This window comes from Uranotaenia lowii, chromosome 3, assembly GCF_029784155.1.
Source record: "Uranotaenia lowii strain MFRU-FL chromosome 3, ASM2978415v1, whole genome shotgun sequence".
NCBI lineage: Eukaryota > Metazoa > Arthropoda > Insecta > Diptera > Culicidae > Uranotaenia > Uranotaenia lowii.
The window spans coordinates 221,080,877-221,102,528 of record NC_073693.1 but is presented as its reverse complement, the minus strand read 5'-3'; the positions used below and the strand labels follow the sequence as shown (position 1 = coordinate 221,102,528).

The 21,652-nt window shown below is 39.4% G+C and overlaps 1 protein-coding gene across 6 annotated transcripts; it reads right to left on the bottom strand.

The window, feature by feature from the left end:
• Positions 1-102: 102 nt before the first annotated feature.
• LOC129751408 (E3 ubiquitin-protein ligase hyd-like) lies at positions 103-19,122 on the bottom strand. Of its 6 annotated transcripts, none has more exons than XM_055746896.1 (16): positions 18,629-19,122; positions 12,748-13,452; positions 11,933-12,348; positions 10,690-11,731; positions 8,099-10,622; positions 7,539-8,016; positions 6,995-7,479; positions 6,741-6,939; positions 6,222-6,326; positions 4,354-5,601; positions 4,099-4,280; positions 2,326-3,683; positions 2,051-2,257; positions 1,842-1,989; positions 1,540-1,770; positions 103-1,478 (listed from the first exon to the last, which is right to left on the bottom strand). In XM_055746896.1, the coding sequence occupies exons 1-16, from the start codon at positions 18,688-18,690 to the stop codon at positions 1,266-1,268; spliced, it is 9,603 nt and encodes a 3,200-aa protein (XP_055602871.1). In that variant the 5' UTR covers positions 18,691-19,122; the 3' UTR covers positions 103-1,265. The 6 variants fall into 6 exon arrangements, with proteins under 6 accessions (XP_055602871.1, XP_055602872.1, XP_055602874.1 ...); XM_055746897.1 differs by having other exon boundaries at positions 6,222-6,323; XM_055746899.1 differs by having other exon boundaries at positions 10,690-11,710.
• Positions 19,123-21,652: the final 2,530 nt, after the last annotated feature.

The window sequence follows — 21,652 nt, the reverse complement described above, 5'->3', positions numbered from 1 at the left end:
AAACTATACGTGATATCCAAATTTATATATGTTCCCATTTTTTGCTAAACTCTTGATGGGATTTTTCTTTCCTTTCCTTTCTTCTGAAAACAAGATGTGTAATTTACTTTTACATGTAAGTAGAATTTATTTCCTTGAAATTACAAATGAATAGTTCAGTTTACTCCAGCGCGTTTTATAGGATTATTTATAGTAAAGGCTGAATTAGTTCAAATATCATGGACCGTTAATACAAATATGTTTCCTGCTCGATTGTGTGTAGTTTGTTTTCAATTGTTTTAAATACTAAAATTGAGCTCAATAGAATTTGATTTATGCTAACTTTAATTCAAAACAAAACAAGAGGAAACTTTGAAAATTGAAACATAAATTACTTATGAGAAACAAGAGCAGTACAACAAAACGGATTGAAGAAAAAAATAATAATAACGAAATTCGTGCTAATCCACAGCAACTAAAATATTAATGAATTATCCTAATGACCGTTGTTGTCTGCATTACGCATTCGATTTGAACCACCGATGACCAATCAATCCAATTCTTTTGCTGCGTTGAAGATTGAACTACCCTTTTGAGTTTAGAAAATCGGTCCACGTAATTATGGGATGAATAAAATTTCGACACGCCCTGCTCAGTTTTAGAACTGTTTACCTCTTCTAATGCTATCTAACTGTTTCGTGTAGTTAATTTTTTTTTATCGTCGGTTTCTGTAGTTGTTTCCACTGCTTTGCTTTCTTTATCCTAATATTACGATCGCTTTATCCTTGTATATGATAAATATATATATATAAATTTATTTAAAGTTGCATTTATATGGGATATATAAATGATATCATCACATTCAAACGCTAGAACCAATGGTTTCTTGTCCGATTGGAAAGAGCAAACCGTGGGAACCGCTGCATATCTGATTTTTGTTTTGCTTGTGTACTTTCTTCTTTCACACAAATTTATTCTTTCATTTCTTATTTTGCTTTTAACGTTTCATCGTCATACTGCCGAATATCGAAAGTGTGTCGTTCGTGTACTGCCACCAGATTCGAAAACACTTTATTCGAAAATTTAGAATCAATTGCATTTAAAATTCATGAAGGATTTTAATGCCAAACTCTGATAAACTAATTATATACATACACAAAGAGCGGAATGAATATTCATCAAAAAAAATTGAATCCATTGTGTGCATACTTCTTGTGTTTCCTTTGTTTGCATTGAATCACTGGTCTGGTTTTGACGTACTCTCGGATGAATGCCCTTCTTTTTTTTTAAACGAATCCGAAGTTTTTCGTTTTAATGGCCAGCAAAAGCTTGTGCCGAAGAACAGCTTTGCTAGAATACAATGGGATGTACAGCCGTGAGATGCAAGTGTTTGCCGTAGGAAGATGGGCGTCATCTGCTGGACGAATCGTTACAGATGGCATAGGTTGGAAACCTTCTTCCGATGCCGGCAAGGCTGGTGATCCGGTCCAGAAGTAAACCTGTAATGCAAACACTTCTATAAATATTTCCAGATCAAATTTGTAACATTTCGCAAAGTACCAAATCTTGCCGCTCTAGGTTACTCATTTTTTCCACCACACTCCAAAGCCATCGTTTGAACTTCAACAGTTTATCACTGCTTTCATTAGATTCATCGTTAAAAGAAGTGTATGAAATAAGCGTGCCCACATGAATATCGCCAACACCATTCAACAGCAAGCGTAGATCCTCTGCTGTCAACTGATCGAGAGCCGTATCCGGCAGCACGTCAAACACTCCGGAGCGCATTGCCTGGGAGAAGAATATTATTAATTTTTATGTTAACTGTCAATTTGAGAAAAAAAAGAAATCGTTCAACTTACGTCCAATGCTTTTTCCTGAGTTTTCACCATCCGATATTCGGCATATTTACGCACATAATCGAAAACATTCGTTTCATTCACTTGAATGTCTCTACCTCCAGAAACTAGCTCCACCGTACCGGAACCTTCTTCTGGGATCAAATCAATTCTAAAATAACAAAACAAATTAAATAAGAGAAATGCTTTTTCAGCAATATTTGTAGTCTTACACAAAATTCAGTTCCATGCTTTGTAAAATCGTTATTCCGCTTTTTGTTTGTGAATCCTTTACAAGCTGTCGTAGCGAGTCGTATACTACGGGATCGAAAAAGGCTAGATCGTGGAATCGAACCTGTCGGCTCAAGATGTACTTCAGCACATGTCTCTGCAAGAATAACGGGAACAACTCGTTTTGCAACAGACATAAACCAATCAATCTGCAAAAGTGAAATGAGAAAGATTATGAGTCAGTAAGATCTCTTTTTGAAGACATTAATAAATCTACCTTCCAACGTTTCTAAATGCGTTTAGACGTTCGCTTGAAGGGTACCCCTGACGTGGACTGTAGAATCCGCGTTTTCCAGGCGAATAAAACAATGGTGCATCTAGCTGGCAATCTTCCAAAATCAGAACAGGACCACTTTTCTTCGAGATACCGGATCCTCCACCGACCTGTTGATCGCCAGCCACATTGTTGGATGATCCCGCCGAAGAAGATCCGGAAACACCCGCCGCCACTAGACTATCGATTTCTATCCTTTGTCTGCTGAGAATAATTTCGAGTGCCTCATTTGCTTTTTGTCTGAGACTTTCTTCAGAAGCCAACAGCATCAAAATTTGTGTCGCTGGTAGATCTAACAACATTCCCGTGATTTTGGGAGCATTGTTTGGATAAAGTGCCTGTACCTTTGGATAAAGACGTTCTCCGAGTTGTTGCTGATGAACTGGTAATCCATCATTTAGATGCAAATATGGAGGACTGTTGTTTCCACCTACGTTGCCGCTTCCGGATGCACTTTGTCCTTGTTCGCTTGCCGGTCGGAATGGTCTAGCGTCATAATTGAGTGTTTTTCGAGACTCGCGATTTGGGCGCCACAACGGTTGTTTGCTGGATAATCCTCTACGAGCATTGGAGTCCCGACTTGAGCTACCACTGCTTCCTCCAACTTGCACAGACGAGCTACCACCACTAGCGCCACTTGAGCCACGGTGTCTTTGCAGCATACTGTTGAAAGGAACTGATGTGTACTTAGCCGAACCCGTTTGTGCAGCGTCCAGATTAGGTAACTTTTCATTTGCCAATAGAGCTTCGGCAATAGCCGTGTAGAAACTTCTAGCTACGCCGGAACCTTCTCCTGGCTCATCTTTAAATGTTACTTTCACCCGACTAAAGGCTAATGGAGATTGAAGCCGTCGATTGTTGTATTGTGTGTTTAATTCCTTGAAAGTCTGGGTCAGCAGCGCTGCCCTGTTTCGTTCCATCTTAGCTAAAGTGAGATCCTTCTGTTGGGCATTGCGTAGCTTTTCCATGTATCGTCTGAATTTAGCCTCTTTTACTGGAAATCCGTTCAGTTCATAAATGACACTGCCTGGTTCTCCGCCGACGTCTTCCAGAAACACCCGTCCAAACATTATCAACGACAACCTCCATCGCCCGAGTAGGATATCGGACAGGATAGACGAGTTCAGCGATGTTTGATTACCTGAGCGCAAATAAATACCACGTGGAGGCAATTCCGGTTGTACCGTTTGTTGCACGTTAGGAGTCGTTTCGACTGTCACGTGAGCGGAGATCTCTTGAAGGTCCATGGCTTCAGCATGCTGAATTACTTCCGTGCTGGTACTGGCTGATGGTGAGAAGGTCTGCAAAATAACAAATAAGAGGGTTATCAAAAATATCAAAGGGGTTTAAATGCATCAGTTTTAATTCTATTTAAACATCTTTCAAAACTGATATCTGGTAAATAATAAACAAGATTAATAATTTGTTTTTTTTTCACAACTGTTCACTTCGTATCTGTCTCCAAAGAAGTATCTCTATCTGTTGAAGTCATCAGAAAGCGTTTATTTAATTTACGAGCATGTAGTGAGTGAAATATCTTGAAAACTACCAGATATCCCTGTATCAATATGCTCACTTTGCCACATGAAAATTGATATCCATTATTTTATATAAATAATTCGTCAATGATTTGTAGCAATTATAAGTAGGTTTTGTGATTACTACATTAATCAACTTAATGATTAACTCGGTTTGGAAATTATTCGAAAAACTCACCGACGATGGACCAGCTCTAACTATCACACTCTTGCCAGGTGACCCACTTGCCGTCATCACTGTACCGGATCCTGTAGTAGCCACTGTTACTTGATTCCCAGTTGTTGTATAGGTTACAAATGAAGTGATTGTTCCTTGTTGATCGATCATCGAGTTAGCAGACGAAGGACCAGCTGTTTCAACTAATAAAATAGAGAAGACATGAAAACATTGATTAATTTTCAACCAGCCTTTCAACGCATGCGCTAAACTTACCAGCAACTCCTTGCTGTTGAGCAGCTTCGATGGAAACCTTACGACGGGTAACGATTATTGGTGGCCGAATGGTTGAGGTCGAAGACTCCTGTTGGCCCATGGCAACTGATTCCTCGGCATGATCAACAGATTCGTCCATTTTTTGACGCTTGATGATTTGTCTGGAGTCTTCTGAATCTGATTCCGATAATTCATCGTGGTCTTGGTCCGTATCCACATCGAGTTTCAACGAACATTGAGATAGATCCTGAGGTTCCTCCGAACTAATGCTAATTTCGTCTACGTCAACGTCTGATTCTTCGTTGTATTTATTGTAAAACAGACGATTTTTCTTGTAATAGACATCGCCCGTAGCGCTGGGTCCGGCTACAGGCGGTGGAGGTGGTGGAGGTTTCGGCGATTGAGATTGTTCACCAGAAGGTCCTGGTTTTGGATCGACTTCTGAAGTGACCGTTATTTCTTTTATTGGGGTTATAGGTTCCCCCTTTTCATTGACCACTATCGTAGTTTTGTGTTGTTTGGAATCTTGATAGATACTAACCGGGATGGAAATTTCAACAGTCCCACCGGATGTATTTGGTTTATTTTCTTGAGAAGATTCATCGTAGATTTCCATAGCGACCGTTTCCACATTGGATGGTATGGGTGTATCCTCATCCCTTCTGATACTTGAAGACAAGCTCAATCGAACTGGAGGCACTTCAAGATTAACATTACTCTCACCCGGTTGTTGCGTGTTAGGTGATAACGTAATTGGACGCTTAGGCATTCCAAAAAGATCTTCACGACGGGCATTAGGCTGTAGTAAATGTGGTTGATCTGCCAGCGGCAAAGCATCGACCAAGGCTGTATTAAATGGATCTGGAGCCGGACATCCCAAACAAAGTGTGGAATCTGACCGTTGGAAAAATGAATGTCGTCTTCCCAGCGACGGTCGCATAAGATCTTCATCAACCGAATCAGTATCCATTACAATAGCTGTCGAAATATCTTCTTCGGTTTCTTCATTTTCATTTTCATCCTGATCGTCCCATACGTTGGATCCGGTTGTGGTTCGATCAATGTCACAATCGTTAGTAGCACGCATATAGAAAAGAATAGCATCCAGAACGTAAGCTACGTGACGCAGTGCTGTAACATCCAACACTGGCAGAAAATCACGATGCTCAGAGTTGTGCGCTCTCATTAGAGATAAACAGTACGTCAAGAAATCCCTGCGGCTGGATGTTGAATCAGTAGAAGAGGCACCTAGAAGAAAAAAATGTTTTGAATATTGAATAATATTTTCATTTTAATGCATAAACCCCATTATTAAAATTCATTTAAAAAATTTAACTTAACAATTTTCTTTCATTCCACATCAACTTTGCAGTGTCCAGTTCTAGAAAAAGACATAAAAAAGCCGATTCAAAACTTCCAAACAAGAGAATATAAAAAGATGTGAGGAAATTTTTGCAAGAATACAGTTACGAATTAAGAAACATACTCTAACTTAGACCGTTTACGATTATATCGATTACTTTGAAACATGAACTTTTCAATTGAATGTAAATCATCTACTATACTTAAAGAAATGTGAAGAAAACCCTACTGGGCATGTTTTAAGATTTCAAGCATAAGTAGATAGTCGCAAAATTATTCCGGACAAATAAATGTACCGAAGTGTACGTAAAAAGTTATATTAGGATTTAAACAATAAAGTTTTACTATCATGAGATCGGAGCCCGGAAGGAAGAACAGATAGAAATAGTATATCCTATTAAGAAAGGATAGACCTTCTAAACTAATGGGACCCGCCCAAACAAATTGAGTTTGGATCAGCTGGGTTTAATGAATGGTGTTTATATAACAGGTACATTGAAACCTACCATCGCGCGAATTTCGCTCGTTATTGCTACTTTCGCTAAATCCGAGACTGCGCGCGGTGGTTGCGCCGAGAGTGCTGATGGCCGTAGTTCGGTTTCGATTGCCTGCTGGAAATAAAACATAAGAGAAAAAGAAGAAAACAAACCAACACCAAAGCGGTCGGCAAAAGAAACAAATCAAAAATCAATAATCACATGTGTTTTTATTGTGGAATAATAAACTAAAAAGTTGTTTTAGATCGACAATGATGGGCCCATAGATGATAAGACAATTAAATTGTGTTGATGTAGTGAAATCTTAAACAATGAATGCATAGTTGCATCAAGTTTGCATCGCTTATTTATTCGAAGCACTTGTTTTTGAAACCGATATAGAAAAACAGTGTTCGAGAATTTTGTATGCTTATTTTTGGCCAAAATTAGCGTAACACGTTGCACAACTTTCCGCATGTGGATTATAAGAAAGCTACCAACTGAAGCGAATAGATAGTATAACCGTAAGGTAAAGTAACAGGTACTCACCGAGAACTCCCATGACACCTCCCGTAGTGGCTGGTGTATTATTATTGGATGACGCACTGAGCGTATTAAGTGGATGTAACGGATGCGTCGGGTCGGTAGAATCTGTCAGAGAAGCACCAAAACGCAATTGAGCCTCAGTAGCTTCCATAACAGTTAAAATCCAATCCCATGTCGGTTTTAGGCGTTTTTCAACATACATCTGCAAAAATGGAATCCTTAAAATCGATGCAAATTAAAATTCAAGTAAATATTACTTGTAATTGAACCGCTTCCTGATGAGTAACGTCCAAGGCTGATGAAGCACCCGTGAAGCTGGTCGGCAACATGCCGATCAAATCCGATATTTGGCGCAATACAATGCCAAAAGCGCGTGCCAAAGCACCTGCGGTTGTAGTCATTGTAGGTGATTCCTGTTGTTGAGCAGCTGTTACAGCGGCACTTGCAGCAGTTGTTCTGCGTAGAGCGTTAGGGTCGATGAAAACTAGGTTTGAGCCACCCGTTGTGAGGCGAACCCTTTCCGGACCAGTTGTTTCACGGCTACGGATAGCCCATTGCATGGACTGAGGAGCCAAATTTGTTCGCTGATTACCTCCGGACGGTTGTCGACGTTCTAATTGTTCATCACCGAGACTGAAGTCCTCATGTGAATGATCATCACTTTCGCCATCCTCAGAACCTTCATCATCTGGTTGGCTCGAGTCGCCAGAATCATCTTCGTCGTTGAACAACATTCCAAGACCTGTGTGTTGTAGCAAACTTTAACTATCACAAAATGACCAAAATATTTTCAATCTTCACCTGTATCGGACCCTGCAGTCGCTCCAGTTTGAACGCTTCGTTGGGCATCTTGTGTGCTTTGGTTGTCATCTGAATCCGATTCGGTCTCTGCTTCGTGGAAATTGAACTCGGTGTCACTTTCACCTTGAGCAGCTTCCTCGTTCCTCAAGGGATCCTGAGATTCCTCTTCACTAGCATTAATTGCAACTGGATTCGAACTTGTACGAGCACCAGAACTTCTACGAGGTGGCGGCTGCTCACGTTCCGACATCTCCTCTTGTTCCGATGTTTCACCGTCGTCTTGAACCATTGCATCTGTATCGTTGTTATCTTCGATATCTCGTAAACGGAGGTTTATGCGTGACATAAAACCTGAATTTGAACTTCTTTCCGTTTCGATACCTTCTCCCCGACTGCTTCCGGTGACAATGTCCGCTATAGTGGTGGTACGATTCGTCGGCGGTGCCAATGGTTCCACCGAAAACAAATCATCCGTGCTCTAAAATTGTTCGAATAAGTATTAAAATATAAAACAATTTCAAACTGCATATGTGAATGAATCATGAAAATAGATTACTTACATCAACGCTATTAGATCCCAACTGGAAAGGCGCGGTTGGTTTGACTACGCCCAAACGAACAGGCGTAATCAGGGCATCAGAAATTTCGATCAATTCTTCAATGGCAAATTTAAACAATGTCGTAAAAACGCGTCGATACGCTTGAAGATGTTTGGCTTGGGTAGTTGAATTGCGTGTCTTTTCCGGATTGTGAACACGCTCGATGCTGAAGATAACAAACACCCGAGCAACTGAGCGAACAAATCTTCTAGCGACCTTCTGAGCCTCTTCCATCCTTCCGGAAATAGTTTCGTTTTGTAACTCATTAACCAACGTTACCAAGAGCTTCTCGAGCGGGTCATTGTTGCAGCGCACTATTAAACTATGGGTGAATTTATCCAACAAAGTTGTACCACTTTGCGACTGCAAATAGATCTGTTGATTATCATCGTCATAAAACGGTTGGGATGGATTCGGGACAATAGGTTTCTCTTGCTCGGAACCGGTCATGATCATCGATCGCACTGCGGGCCAATCATTCAAGAGGCGATCAAGGGCCTTTCTAGCAAAACGAGGCGGCTCCAAATCATGTTCTGGCATTTCGCTGTCGGCTTCCAGCGACGGAGTCTTTCTGGCATTGCCGGATGAGTTTCGAACACGCGAAGTCGCACGATACTGTCTTTGTTCTACCATTTGACGTCCAACGGTTTGAATCAAGAACAGTAATATCGATTCCCCACGGGAATTAAATCTTGTAACCAAATCTGTATCGGTTGCCATCTTGCAAAGCAATTCGTAGCGTTTAGTTTGATTTCCAGCAATCAATGCTTTGCACTTGCACTTTTCCCAGCAATCACAATATGCCGTCGGCGAGGTTCGTTTAAGTTTACAGTCGTGTCCTTTATGACAAACCTTGGCGCACTCGGTGCAACAACACAGAGATCCGGTGAGACCACATGTGCGACATTCGAAAATATCTTGATTAATATGATCTGCACCGGTCCAAGTGAACGAACAGGTGTCATTGCAGCAAAGTATGCCTAGTGGTGACTGGTCGGGTGCACTTCCAGGAGGGAAAATCATGCTATCGCGAATGCTTGAATCTCCATTGGAAATTTTTTGAACAGCATTGAACACAATAATGCCAGCCTGATAAGCACGACAAGTTACTGAAAGCATGAAAGGAGTTTGTCCTTGGGCATCTTTAGCACTTAACAGCTGACGCAGATAAGGTTGCAACACCGGACTTTCGCAAAGCAATTGAATTATTTGTAAAGCATTTGCTCGACGTTCATTCGGGTCAGAAATGTAAGTTTCATTTAGCGATTTATGTGTTGATGGAACATTCAATCCACTCAAACTGTCTTCATCTCCACTAGTTGGATCATACTCTGGTGGCCAGTAGACTACGGGCAATGATCCGCCCGGACCTTCATCACTACCAGGAGGTAGTGGAGCACTGTTCGAGTTAGACCCATCAATCTCACGGTTCACACTTCTGCGCATGATTTCTCGAATACTAACGGGGCGATTTCCCATCATGGTATTAGTAATCACGTTTATACATTCTAGTCCAGCGGAATTATTTGCCGAAGTACCTGAACCGCTGTTGGCGTTTGATCCCGAACCTGAACTACCACCTTGTGTTAGAGGATCGTGATCCGAATCCTTATTAGATGTAGGAGAACACATGCTAATGCACGCGTGAATGATATTTCTATTGCCATCTGTGTGCTCCGCTATAACCGATAACAATTGATTTTTCGTTTCACCTTCAAATTGGCTCAACATATGACGTACGCCTTCGATGTCACACCGTAGAATCCTTGACATCAGCATTTGTTGCTCTGGAGCTAGAACTACCAGTGCCACCTGGGATTTCAAGTTAACTCCAACCGAGGGAAGCGTCAGAGAAGCAGCAGCGATGCACTTGATAGGAGGCAAATCCAGCCAACTAGGGTCTCTGATAGCGTCAACGCAGTCCTTACCCATGGGATAGATAGTGTTGTTGCCATCTCGTAGAAGCAGCACACTATCAGCACAATCTCCAGCACAGGTGAGTGATACATTCGAAGCAGATGCGCCTAAAAATGAAGCAATATCGGTCGGGAAAACACTATCCTGTTCCTGACGGCCGGTGTTCAAATTAAACAAGCAATAATGCAGCTTGGTTCCCGTTTTCATGATGGCGTGAATACCCTTCGAATCAACAGCAATAGTTAGCAGTTGAGAACCAGATTCTCCATTCGGCAAATGTGGATTCAATACGATTCTTCTAGGAATCTTTTGGAAACAATCCGGAACACGAGAAGTAGTAGCCGATTTGATCACCTGAAGATCGTCTTTACGTAACAAACGGCAATCTTGCCAGGCTTCGATGCTATCGTCGAACTTGTCCTTGCTGCTACTTCCGGAACCGGTAGATGAATTGCTTGAGCTGCCCGTTGAAAGCAATGAAGGAAATTTAACCGCTGCGTAGTCACCATCAACCTTCAAAACTCTTCCGATTGGAACCGACCGCACATCTTCAACAAAAATGACATCTCTACAAATGTAAAAAACAAAGTTAAATTAACAAACTTAAGCGCTGTAAATAAAAAAAATGCACTTACTTTAGCAGCCACTGTTCTTCGTCTTTCTTAGAGTCCATATCCTCCTTCGGAGCCACACGTTTCTGCCGTTTGTGAGAATTACTGACGCTGCCCGTATCGCTGCATGTACTGGAAGCCGGCGAAGGAGGTGGTGGCATATCCAAACGATCAGCAGTTTCCTTGTTACTACCAGAAGAACTTTGCTTAGAACTACTAGCACCGCTTCCACTCGTAGATTTTTCTTTCAATTCCAGTGGTTGCGGTGTTGTTGTTCCCGGATTGTTATTGGCAGATGCTGATACAAGACCGAGTTGTTGTGAAAGCGTTGACATCGAGAGGAGTTTGAAGCGACATACATTGGTAAGATCCCATGCAGCATTCAACAGTTGACCAACTTTAGGAATTCCATTCGAAATGGTGAATCCAATAGCTCCATGTTGATACATTGGACTATTTTTCATGCACACTTGTGCACCGACAGTCACTTCCGGCGTATTAACGCTAGGTCGAACCGGTTTTTTAGCTTTCGCTTTATATTTATCCCATAGACGTTTTCGTTGTCCGAATGGTAGAACTCCCCACCAGAACAGTTCCCCGCTTTCAGTTCGTGCTACTGTATACAGCGTACAAGTATGCAATGAAACTATTTTATCCAAAGCAAACTCAGGGTAGTTTGTAGCTGCATGTTCTAGTTTGCCTCCAGCATAACCCAAAAGTTCGTCCATCCAAGTAGCAATTCTTCCACTTTCCGTGGAAACCGAACAACGTATTGATGTTGCCGATATGTGAGTAACTTTTTCATACATCAAATTTAAGGGAACTGTCTTAGGGTGGAAAATATTAGCTGATTCACAACTTCGGTAAGGTTCTACATCCGCCCAACGCCACTGATGCAATTCTCCTTTACTGGTGACTCCTATAAACTCCGAATACAACGACGCAATCTGTGTGAAACGAATAGGCTGATCTTTCTCCGGCCATGCCTCTAATTCGTCAGAAACCCACAAAGGATATCCGGAGCTGTAGTCTTTTTTCTTCGGATCTAGAGTGAAGTAAAGTTTGGCTATTAGGCATATAGTATTTTTCTTGTTGTTCTTGAATAAGAAAATTTTGTAATGGGGGACATCGTACACGAATGAGCTGTGTAGAGACGGTCTCAAATTCAGAGAAAGAAAACTATTGAACTTAGCTCAATATCAGTGCCCACTCTTTGCACACACGATCAACCTTTCCGATTCCCCACCTGAAAGAAGTCGATACCTACCGCTTTCTTTATCCCATCCATCTTCACGGCCACTTTGGAACCAGCGTCGAGGTCCAAAATATTGCCGATCGCGCCAACGCCCAAAGCCTTCACGATCAGCGCTACTTAAACCGGCAGCAGCTCCACTGGCACTAGCAGAATTACCAGCGTTGACCGCCGATCCTCCTACACTGCCAACTGGAACACCACCGGCACTCCCGGCTGAAACACTCACTCCTGTAGCAACATTTGCACTGCTCTGACGGCTGGATCCCGATCCAACGTCATTTGCACCCCCAGCAGAACCACTCGGGACTCCTGAGCCGATCGCACCGGCAGCAGCACTTCCTGTACCGCCTGCACTATTACCGGCAGCAGCGGCCGACGAAGAACTGTTCTGATTCCGTTCGCTGCGAGCACGACTGTATAACATCAAACTTGTTTCAGAAATTGAAACAATTTGATACGTGTGTTAGTTAATGAAAGCGAAATGAAAATAATGAAATGATATAGGGACTACAACAGTTGATTACACGATTGCGCACCGGAAAGAAAACTACCAAATGAGAACTAAAGAAAAGATCAACTGTAAAAAACCAACCAAACATAACGCTATCTCTGAATGTCTCAAATAGAAATATATATATAAGATCTAAATCCTACACCTGCTAACTTTGGCTATTTACAAAGTAAAATTGTGGTAAAAGATCGTATTGATAAATTTCTTGGCCCAAAAATGTGGACTATGAATAAACAACACAAAATGGGTTCATCGAACTTAACCGCCCTATGTGCAACATCTACTCCGAACATCGAAGAAACAGTCGTATACTTACTTCCGAATGTTACTGAAGCCAAACATGTCCTCCGAGAACATTGCTTCGGCATCGATAATGACACTGTTGTCGGCATGGAACCCTCCATCCAGAAGCGAAATCAAATCTTCTGCCACGTAATTGTCACTTCCTTCTTCGGTATCTTCTCCACCTTCATCGTCACGCGAAAGTAAATTATTAACCGCTAGATTCACGTCCAGATTGGTTCGTTGTAATTCTCTGATAATCAAATTACGACTCTTCCCTTGCAGCACAACCTGTGCCTGGGTAACCAATTCCTCCGGAACGAACGGAGCCGGTACTGATACTAGCGACCGGCTTCCGGACCCACTGCCTCCCATAATAACACCGGTGCTACGCGAGCCGGATCCTTGGGAGCTGCTGCCTCCACGCACGGAGCTGCTAGTACGCATAATACGGGCCCGCGAGCGGCATTGCCTGGAGGCTGGTGAATTTTTCGAATTGTTATTTGATTGACTGGCCGTGGTTCCGGTACTGCCACTGGCCTTGTTCGGGTCCTGCTTGCTCAGGTCCAGCCGTTCCGGTATAATCGAGAACGCAACTCGGAAGGCCCGACCATCTTCCAACAGCACCCCGAGGTGAGCTGGGCCGACCACAATCTGTTTGACTGGAACTTTGAGCGACTGTAGGGCAGGAAGCGTTTGAACTCCATATTTGTTGATTTTATCTGCCACCTCACGGATTCTGTGGAGAGGAGGGAGAAGAATTTTTCATTTAAATTTACGTGTTTGCCAAAACGCTTGGATGTACAAATTAACTCTAGAAGCAACAGCGCAACTTTCGAGCAGCCGATGCTTTCACTGAAACCTTATTTGTCATAAAACAAAGAACAAAAAAAGAAAGATAGGATATGTTTAATCTGGAATGAAAACTTGTTTTTCATTTTTTTTTTTAATTTGGAACGATGAGTAATGAAACAGTTCAGGAAGAACTAAAAAAGAGATTGCTTGGGGATTGGAACTATTAAATTCTTAAATTACACATTAAACATCATACCTGTCCACATTAACAGACAAGCTTGATAAATGAGAAAATGTCGCCTTAGTATCAATACTTACCTGTAAAGAATCACGGAAAATAAAAAAAAGGTAAAATTTACCTTTTTGCGGGGTGAATTTTTTCCACCCCTCTTTCGAGGTAAATTTTACCTTTTTTTCATTCACCTAGCAAAAAGGTAAATTTTACCTTTTTTCAATTCACCTAGCAAAAAGGTAGATTTTACCATTTTCTCATTCACCTAGCAAAATAGTAAATAATACCGTTTTCCCATTCACTGATTTAAAAGGTAAATGCTTGTTTGTTTGATTGGTTTCTTCAATAATAATCAATTTAAAAAAAACACAATTCATGAAAAAATTGGTATTTATTTGAAATAAATAGGGACTGTTACCTAATATTTATTTTTGAAATATATCACCGTGTTCTTTAAAAATTGTTGAGGCAAGTCCTTTGTTCGCCAAGCTTGTCAGGTCCGGCTTGTCCGGAATAATATCTGAAGGCTGACGGGAATACAACACGAAGCTCTGTGGGCCGATCTGAAACAAAAGCAAAGTATTATGAAGAGAACCAGCACAACTAAATGAAATCTAAGAAAACACTTACCATTTTGTTCCGAGTTTCACATATTGTGCACGAAGCAGAACTTGTTCCTAAACGGCAAAACAGCTTAACCTCAATAAACGGATTCGTCAAATAGTTACTTTTTTTCGAGATGATTTGTACCGTTTTGTTTAGCTCAATCCAGGTCAACTTCACCTCGCTATGAGGTAAGTTTTACCTTATTTGGATTTACCTTTCTTTCTAGGTGGATTATACTTTTTGATTCAGCTCCATTCAGGTGAACTTCACCTCGCTACGAGGTGAAATTTACCTTTTTTGGATTCACATTTTTTCTCGGTGAATTGTACCTTTTTTCATTCTTCGTTTCAGGTATATTTTACCTCGCTGTGAGGTGAGTTTCACCTCGAATAGGTAGAAGTTACCTTTTTGGCTTTTGCGCGCATTCATTGCTGTCTCGGTAAATTTTACCTTTTTATTATTTTCCGTGATTAGACAGAGCATTTACAAAAAAATGTATTTATTCAGTAAGAGCAAGTTCACTGGTGTTGGGAAAAAGCGGTAGAAATTTTGACATTTTGAAAATTTTACCATGCAAAAATGTTTTCAAGATCTTGGGGCGTTGTATTTTTTTTACAACACTGTTTCTATTTCAGCCATATGTGATAGAAATATTGCTATTTTTGCATCACAGCATGCGAAAATACAACACGTGTTGTAAAAAAACTAGAAGGCCACAGATCTTGAAAATGTTTTTGCATGGCAAAATTTTCAAAATGTACCGTAAATGTCAAAATTTCTACCACTTTTTCCCAACACCAGTAAACTTGCTCCAATGGATAGAGTGGAAGTGAAAATTTTAACTGAGAGAGCTCAGCTTTTCGGTGGTTTGTTGGTAAACAAACTTCATGAGTTCCGTTTAGTTGCATAGCCTACATAGCCAAAATGGCTGAATCGGGAATTTGATATTCGGTAACACCTGAATATATACACACCTTGCTTGTTTCTAATTTTCTGACAAGTTTATGAGAAACCTACACTGAGGAAAAAATCTCGTATGATTTTCATAAGATCGGTCTTATGAAACGATTTTCTATCATTTTTTTATGATTTAATAAGATTGCTTATGACACTCATACGATGAGTATCGTTTTCCATACGTTCCTTAATGTCATTCCATAAGCGATCTTATGAAACTCATAAAGCCTAGTCCACACTAGGCAACATGAACTGCGATTTTTGTTATGATACGAACTTTGTTGTCTGTTGTTGTTGGTGGAAACCTGAGACGGTCTCAGTGTCTCCCGAATAAAATGGGAGCGCTGAGACCGTTTCGAGACGAACCGTCTCCTAGTGTGGACTAAGCTTAAGATATGTCATTGTGAAAAAAAAACAAGCGTGCCGCGCAGCTAAAGCAAGAAAGCTACCGAAAGAGATGTGACAGTGATTTGTCAATAGGTACTTAATAATTATTTTCAGTTTAGGAAAGTACAATTAAAATAATGCTTATTTTTAAACAGATGCCCGAATTCCAGCATTATTCTCTTTGTTGGCTCTCTGTTTTCATTCCCGCACAGTCGCCCAAAAATGTTTGTTACTTTTTTCAGTGTTCAGTTCTATTAACAATATCGTGCATTGGAAATAGTTTGAAGTTTTTTTAAACGGCTGTGAGAATGTGAAGAGAGAGCTGACGAAAAGAATAACCTTATAGTGTTTAGGTTGAATTCCAAATAATAATTCATAAGCGTGTCTTATGAAATTCATAAGACGTTTAAGGTCGTTTTCATATAATTATCTTATAAAAAAATCATAGACCATCTTATGAAAATCGTAAGAACGCTACTGACATCATTTCATAAGACGACGGACGGTTATGAAAGCCAAAAAACGGGAGTATGACATTTGGCATAAAGCCATTTGGCATAATGCCTTTTTAGCATAAATCCATTTGGCATAAAAGCCATTTGGCATAAAGGCCCTTTGGCATAAAGGCGCCGAGGCTCCCCAATCCGAGGTGGCCGCCGACCCGCCGTCGGAAGCGGCGGCCTTATTACATTAGTCTAGGTCTACTGGGGCCTCCTAGGTTTACGTGAAAGCTAGGGGTGATCCCTTAGCCCCGTCCGCCACGCGATAACTTTATACCAAATGTCATACTCCCCCAAAAAACGTCTTATGAATTCCAATGTTTTTTCTTATGACGAAATTTCATAAGATTTTCTTATGAACCTCATACGATGCATTTTCTCAGTGTAGATGTAAAGCGTTTTTTAAAGTGGTACACCAGTACAAAACCTCTGCGCCACGGGCAACGGATAAGCTGATGAGTTTATCAAGTAAATTTTAAACTAAACTTTGATCTTAGCCTTTAGGTCGAGAAGCGATATTTTTCAAGTAAATTAATGATAGCGATCAGATGATTCAATGCGATTGCTTTTGATTACATTATTCTGTTAATTCCATGTATACTGCCGCTATTCGCAAGACTGTCCCATATGCATTTTCGTCATTTTTCAGTTTATCTCAAAAATCGTTCAAATACATTTAATTCTTCAATTTAGACTAAAAACTTTCATAACTTTGTTCTCAACATATATGAAAAAATACCAAGTCATGTCTGTCCCATATAAAATATACCCGCAAAGCTGTCCCATATGTCTATTTATACAGAATGCTTCAAAATTGCTCCTCTAATTTACGTTAATTTTACAAATATTTATACAATGTGTTCGACCAAATAAGCATTCATTGAAATTGCGAAAGTTAGACTAGATAAAACAGATCATTAAAGTTAAAAATAAAAATCTCCATAATTTTTACAAGCTAAGTTTAGCCTAATGGGTAAATTCCATCAAACTGTTTTTTTTTTAATTTCGCATGAAGCTTATTGAATTGTTCTTTGTAAAACATGGAAAATAGTCAGCTACAAAGCCATATTTTTTAGGTTTTTGTCATGCTATTACTTGCTACTTGGACTTTCATAAAATCTATGCTCAAAAATATGCGTACCTGGTAGCACACGCTTAAGTCATATTGAATTGATTTTTCTGATCAAATATTTGCAGCCAAGATACTTTGCTGTTTCTGACTCAGCATTAATTTAATTTGAAGGTATTTATAGTCTTTCTAAAAAGATAATAGACCGAAAAACTTTCCAAAATATGATGGTACAGGTTGTTTTATTCATGGAACGTTGTTATTCATTATATTATTTGGAATTTAAAAAAAAAGATTAGGTACAGACATTTTTTTGACATGACTATTTGCAATCAATGCAGTATATGAAGCATTTCTGAATATTAGGTATATTTATGAGTGAAGTGGTTTTTAAATCTAAAAAGAGAAACTTAATAAGAGATTTTATTGATGGTAGTGCTGTACCCTTTGACTGACTATGTTTTTATGTACCCTTCTGTAAAATAACATAATGGCGAATGATGCGAATTTATGCCATAACGTTTAGTACCAGGACCTGATATAAATTATCAAGGAAGAGTTATATGCATAGATTACGTCCGTATAATTAATTTATTACAAAAAAAAATCGATCATCACTATCAATCTTCTCATGTCTAATGTAATGTTCTCATGAGTAATGTTTGCATATCATGAATTTCGTGATTCACTTTTGTTCGGTGGAATTACACAACATTGAATTTCTTTTCCAAAAATGTTTCGCTTTAGTACAACCTGTCAAGTTTATTCCAGTTTTTCTTCCAAACAGAAAACAGGTAGATCGATATAGATAATGAATTTATATTGCTTTTTTTTATCCTAATCAACAAATCCATAAATTTATTGATTGATCAATTATAACAGTAATAAATTACAAATTACCGTAACGAGCAAGAATTCATACGAATAAATTTCATTACCTACGTCATGATTTATTTTTTAATATTTTAAAGTCGGCCATTTAGAAAATTATTTTTTAATCTTTACCTATCAGAGTTAAATGTTCGATTTTCCTTAAATCATTGATTTCCAAAAACCCTAAGCTGATTAACGCACTCGTATGAATAATAAACAAGCACGGCTGTTACAGAACAAGAAAAAAAAGGTTTCAGCCATTTTTGTGCTAAAGAAAATGAAAAATGAACGAGTAGCGCTAGCGCTCCATCGTCTCCGTCTGCCATCAAAACAGTTCTCCGTCCTTCGTCGTTCGCGAGCAGCTCGGAGGTAGAGGTTTCAATGAAAATTTTCAGTGTGTGCTGGGCTGGCTGCCATCTTACTTTTTCTGGCCATTCGATTTGCGATTCGGTAACGTTTCAAATAGCGAGCCCTGTAACAGTGTTCTGATGTTTACCTGTCGTTCAGCTGGTCCTCCGTACCCGGAAGCGGATGTACCACGAAGTGCAGCGTCGACATGGTCCAATTACATGAAATACGGCGATTTTTCCACTCAGCAGACGATTCACACTTCCAGAAGGCAAATTTTTAATCCTCTTTTTCCCGTTTGCTTCGGTCCTGACTTCACAAAACGTCGTCGTCAGCCGTCTTGCACGCACACTGAGACAGTTTCTCATATACACAGCAACAATTTTCCGTGTAACCTGTACTGGTCGGGTGATTAACTTCTGGTCGATCTTTCAAGAAACTCGTGCAGCCCAGAACACGTTTTGCTTTTCCACTCGAAACAATGAACCTAGTGGCACTGCTAGCTAGTCCAAAAATAATTTAGACATTTCGTGTCACAATTTTCCTAATTAGATTCACTATCGATGGCAATTTTCCCTGTGACGAATTAAATTTTCCCCACTATCGCAGCATGCGTTCACCAATAAAAGCACTGTCTGTCCGTGTACCGAAACTCGAACGAAACGAATGGAAGTTCGAAACGAAAATGATGACAGACACGGAGAGAAATCCTTTTTTTTTAATGTACACTCTTGAATAAAAGAAGTCGAAAATCTTAAATATTTACACGCAACACGCTCTTTAAGCGGAGAACTGTTTTTATGTTTGTTTTTTTTCCGGGTTGAGGGTATAATGACTCTTTAATTTTATAGCTCGTTCTGGTCAGCAAAAACTAACAAAAAACAATCTTATTATAGAAAAATATCAAAACGCGTTAATGTTGTTATCAGGGGACTGAGATAAACGGAGAATCATTGCCAATGATCAAACAAATTTTGCAGCCAATGATCGAATTTGTTATAATTTGTTGCAATTTGTTAGAGAGAATTAGAAGGTTTTATTTAAAATGAGAGAAACCGGTGCTCAGAGAGAATGAAAATGTGCAAATTGTTACGATTTGTTAAGCAGTTGTGGAATTTTAAACATTACTATTCCAAACGCAAAGAATTCGTTCTCCACTGCAATAGAGCATTTCCTGAGACAGATGATGGTATAGGCTAGCTTTTTGTTTTTGTTTTGATAAGTGTAAACACCTACTGGTCGCCATTTTGAACTTGAGAGAACTGCACTGTTCAATAATTTCTTCGGAAGAACTTTTTTTTTAAAATTAACATTACATAACATCAATATTACCTTCAAAGTATTTCATGTCTACGATTATTTAATTTTAGGTAGTTTAAAAAGTTAAGAACTTTGCATAACCATGGTTATGCATAACTATTGCATACCGCCAATTTGGTTTCGTTACTATCCCGCCATTGAACATGCGTAGTGTTGTTGTTATTTTTACCCTACCACCAGGTGCCGAAAATTGTAAACATGAGAAATCAGCTGTTCGGTTAACAAGCCGGGAAATGCTTTATCCCTTGGTTGTTATCATCTCGCTAACTTTCAGTTACTCAGTTCAGAGTGACGGCTACTCAGTTGTCGCCAAAACCGCACCTACTCAGTTCTGACTAAACGGCCTTTACTCAGATCTGACTAATCGCCCTTTTCGCGACAACTGAGTCATGGTTACTCAGAATGCGCGAAGGATTTGGGAACGGATTTTGGCCGCTTTTTCACCGTAGTAAACGTAAAATACAGTTAAATCAATAAGAATATTGTCAGAATAGTGAATCAGAATAATAAAAAATGAAAATATTTTGCTCATCATTTATATTTCCATAATTGTAAATTTTTAAATTTTCACCAAATTCACATTTTTTTAAAAATCACAATCGCACCGCTTCACTTTTTTTTCATCGAAATATTGGCTTTATAATCCGAATGGTAAAATTGTATCCGCCCGAATACCAAAATTTAAGTAGAGGCCGCGAATCCGGATTGTGGCTTTCCTTGCTGCTACTATATAGTGCACCTTCGAGGGTAATTCCTTCTTCGTATATTCCATTATCGCATCCTGTAATGAAATCAAAAACGTTTGAATTTTCATAAAATGACTATAATAGTTTATATTTACCATGAGAAATTGGTGTTCCAAATAACAATTCAGCAACTTTCAAAAACTGATGGAAGGCCTCGAACTAATATTCACATTTACCATGCACACCTTGCATTTACCTTTAGAGTTGTTTTTGACATTTCTTACGCACACTTGCTGAGCGTATACAGATGAGTCGGGACAATTAACCTCAAAAAAACTCGGTACAAATTTCAGTGCGAAAACTAGGCAGCCAGTCGACGTACACGGACGTTTTTGAGGTTAATGTTCCCAAAATTGAAAAGTATTAGTGACACTTTCTGAATTATGACATGAATACTATACTATTTTCAAATAGGACTACACACAAAAAAAAAGCATAGTAAAATTACTAAATCCGTGGTTTAAACGAACAACAGGCGACCATATTTTTGAGTCAAATATGTTTTGTTGTTTATAATACCATACGCATAGCTATTTTACCATGTGCTCAATTTGGCTGCGCATAGTAAATTCGACTGCGTTTTAGTAAAATTGTCAATGAAATGATGCATTGTTTTACTTTGTCCCTAGTAAAATTAATATGTTTCATGATGAAACTAGTATGTGTTATGATAAAGATTAGGAGGAACGAGGAGCTTGATTTAAATAGTAAAATTACTATGTATGTTTGTTTGTTTATTTGCATGCATGCATTATGACATTATTTGAAACATGAAAATTCACACTTCCGACACTCGTCGGTCAATGTTAGTGTGTTCTCCCGATGCTCTGGAATGATTTTCAAAGTTATGTAACTATAAAGCAGCTCAAAATTAGTTTTTTTTACAAACGGGTTTGATGATTAATGATCCTGAATTAGTGTAAACAACAAGAATGTTTACCATAGTAAAATTATCATACGCACTTATGTTTTTGAGTCAAATATGTTTTGTTCTCAAAAGTACGATGTGCGTAGTATTTTGTTGATATGAATTGGTGCCACAATGTCAAAATTACTATGCGGACGGTAGTTGTGATAGAAATGATGATGAAATTATCATGACCATA

Excerpts from the sequence above, each read along its gene's own strand:
- LOC129751408 (XM_055746896.1), bottom strand. The coding sequence starts at position 18,690 with ATGTCGACGCTGCACTTCGTGGTACATCCGCTTCCGGGTACGGAGGAC. Across the intron at positions 8,017-8,098 it reads TGGGATCTAATAGCGTTGAT|AGCACGGATGATTTGTTTTC; the intron begins GTAAGTAATCTA and ends GAACAATTTTAG. Across the intron at positions 4,281-4,353 it reads TCAACAGCAAGGAGTTGCTG|TTGAAACAGCTGGTCCTTCG; the intron begins GTAAGTTTAGCG and ends CTATTTTATTAG.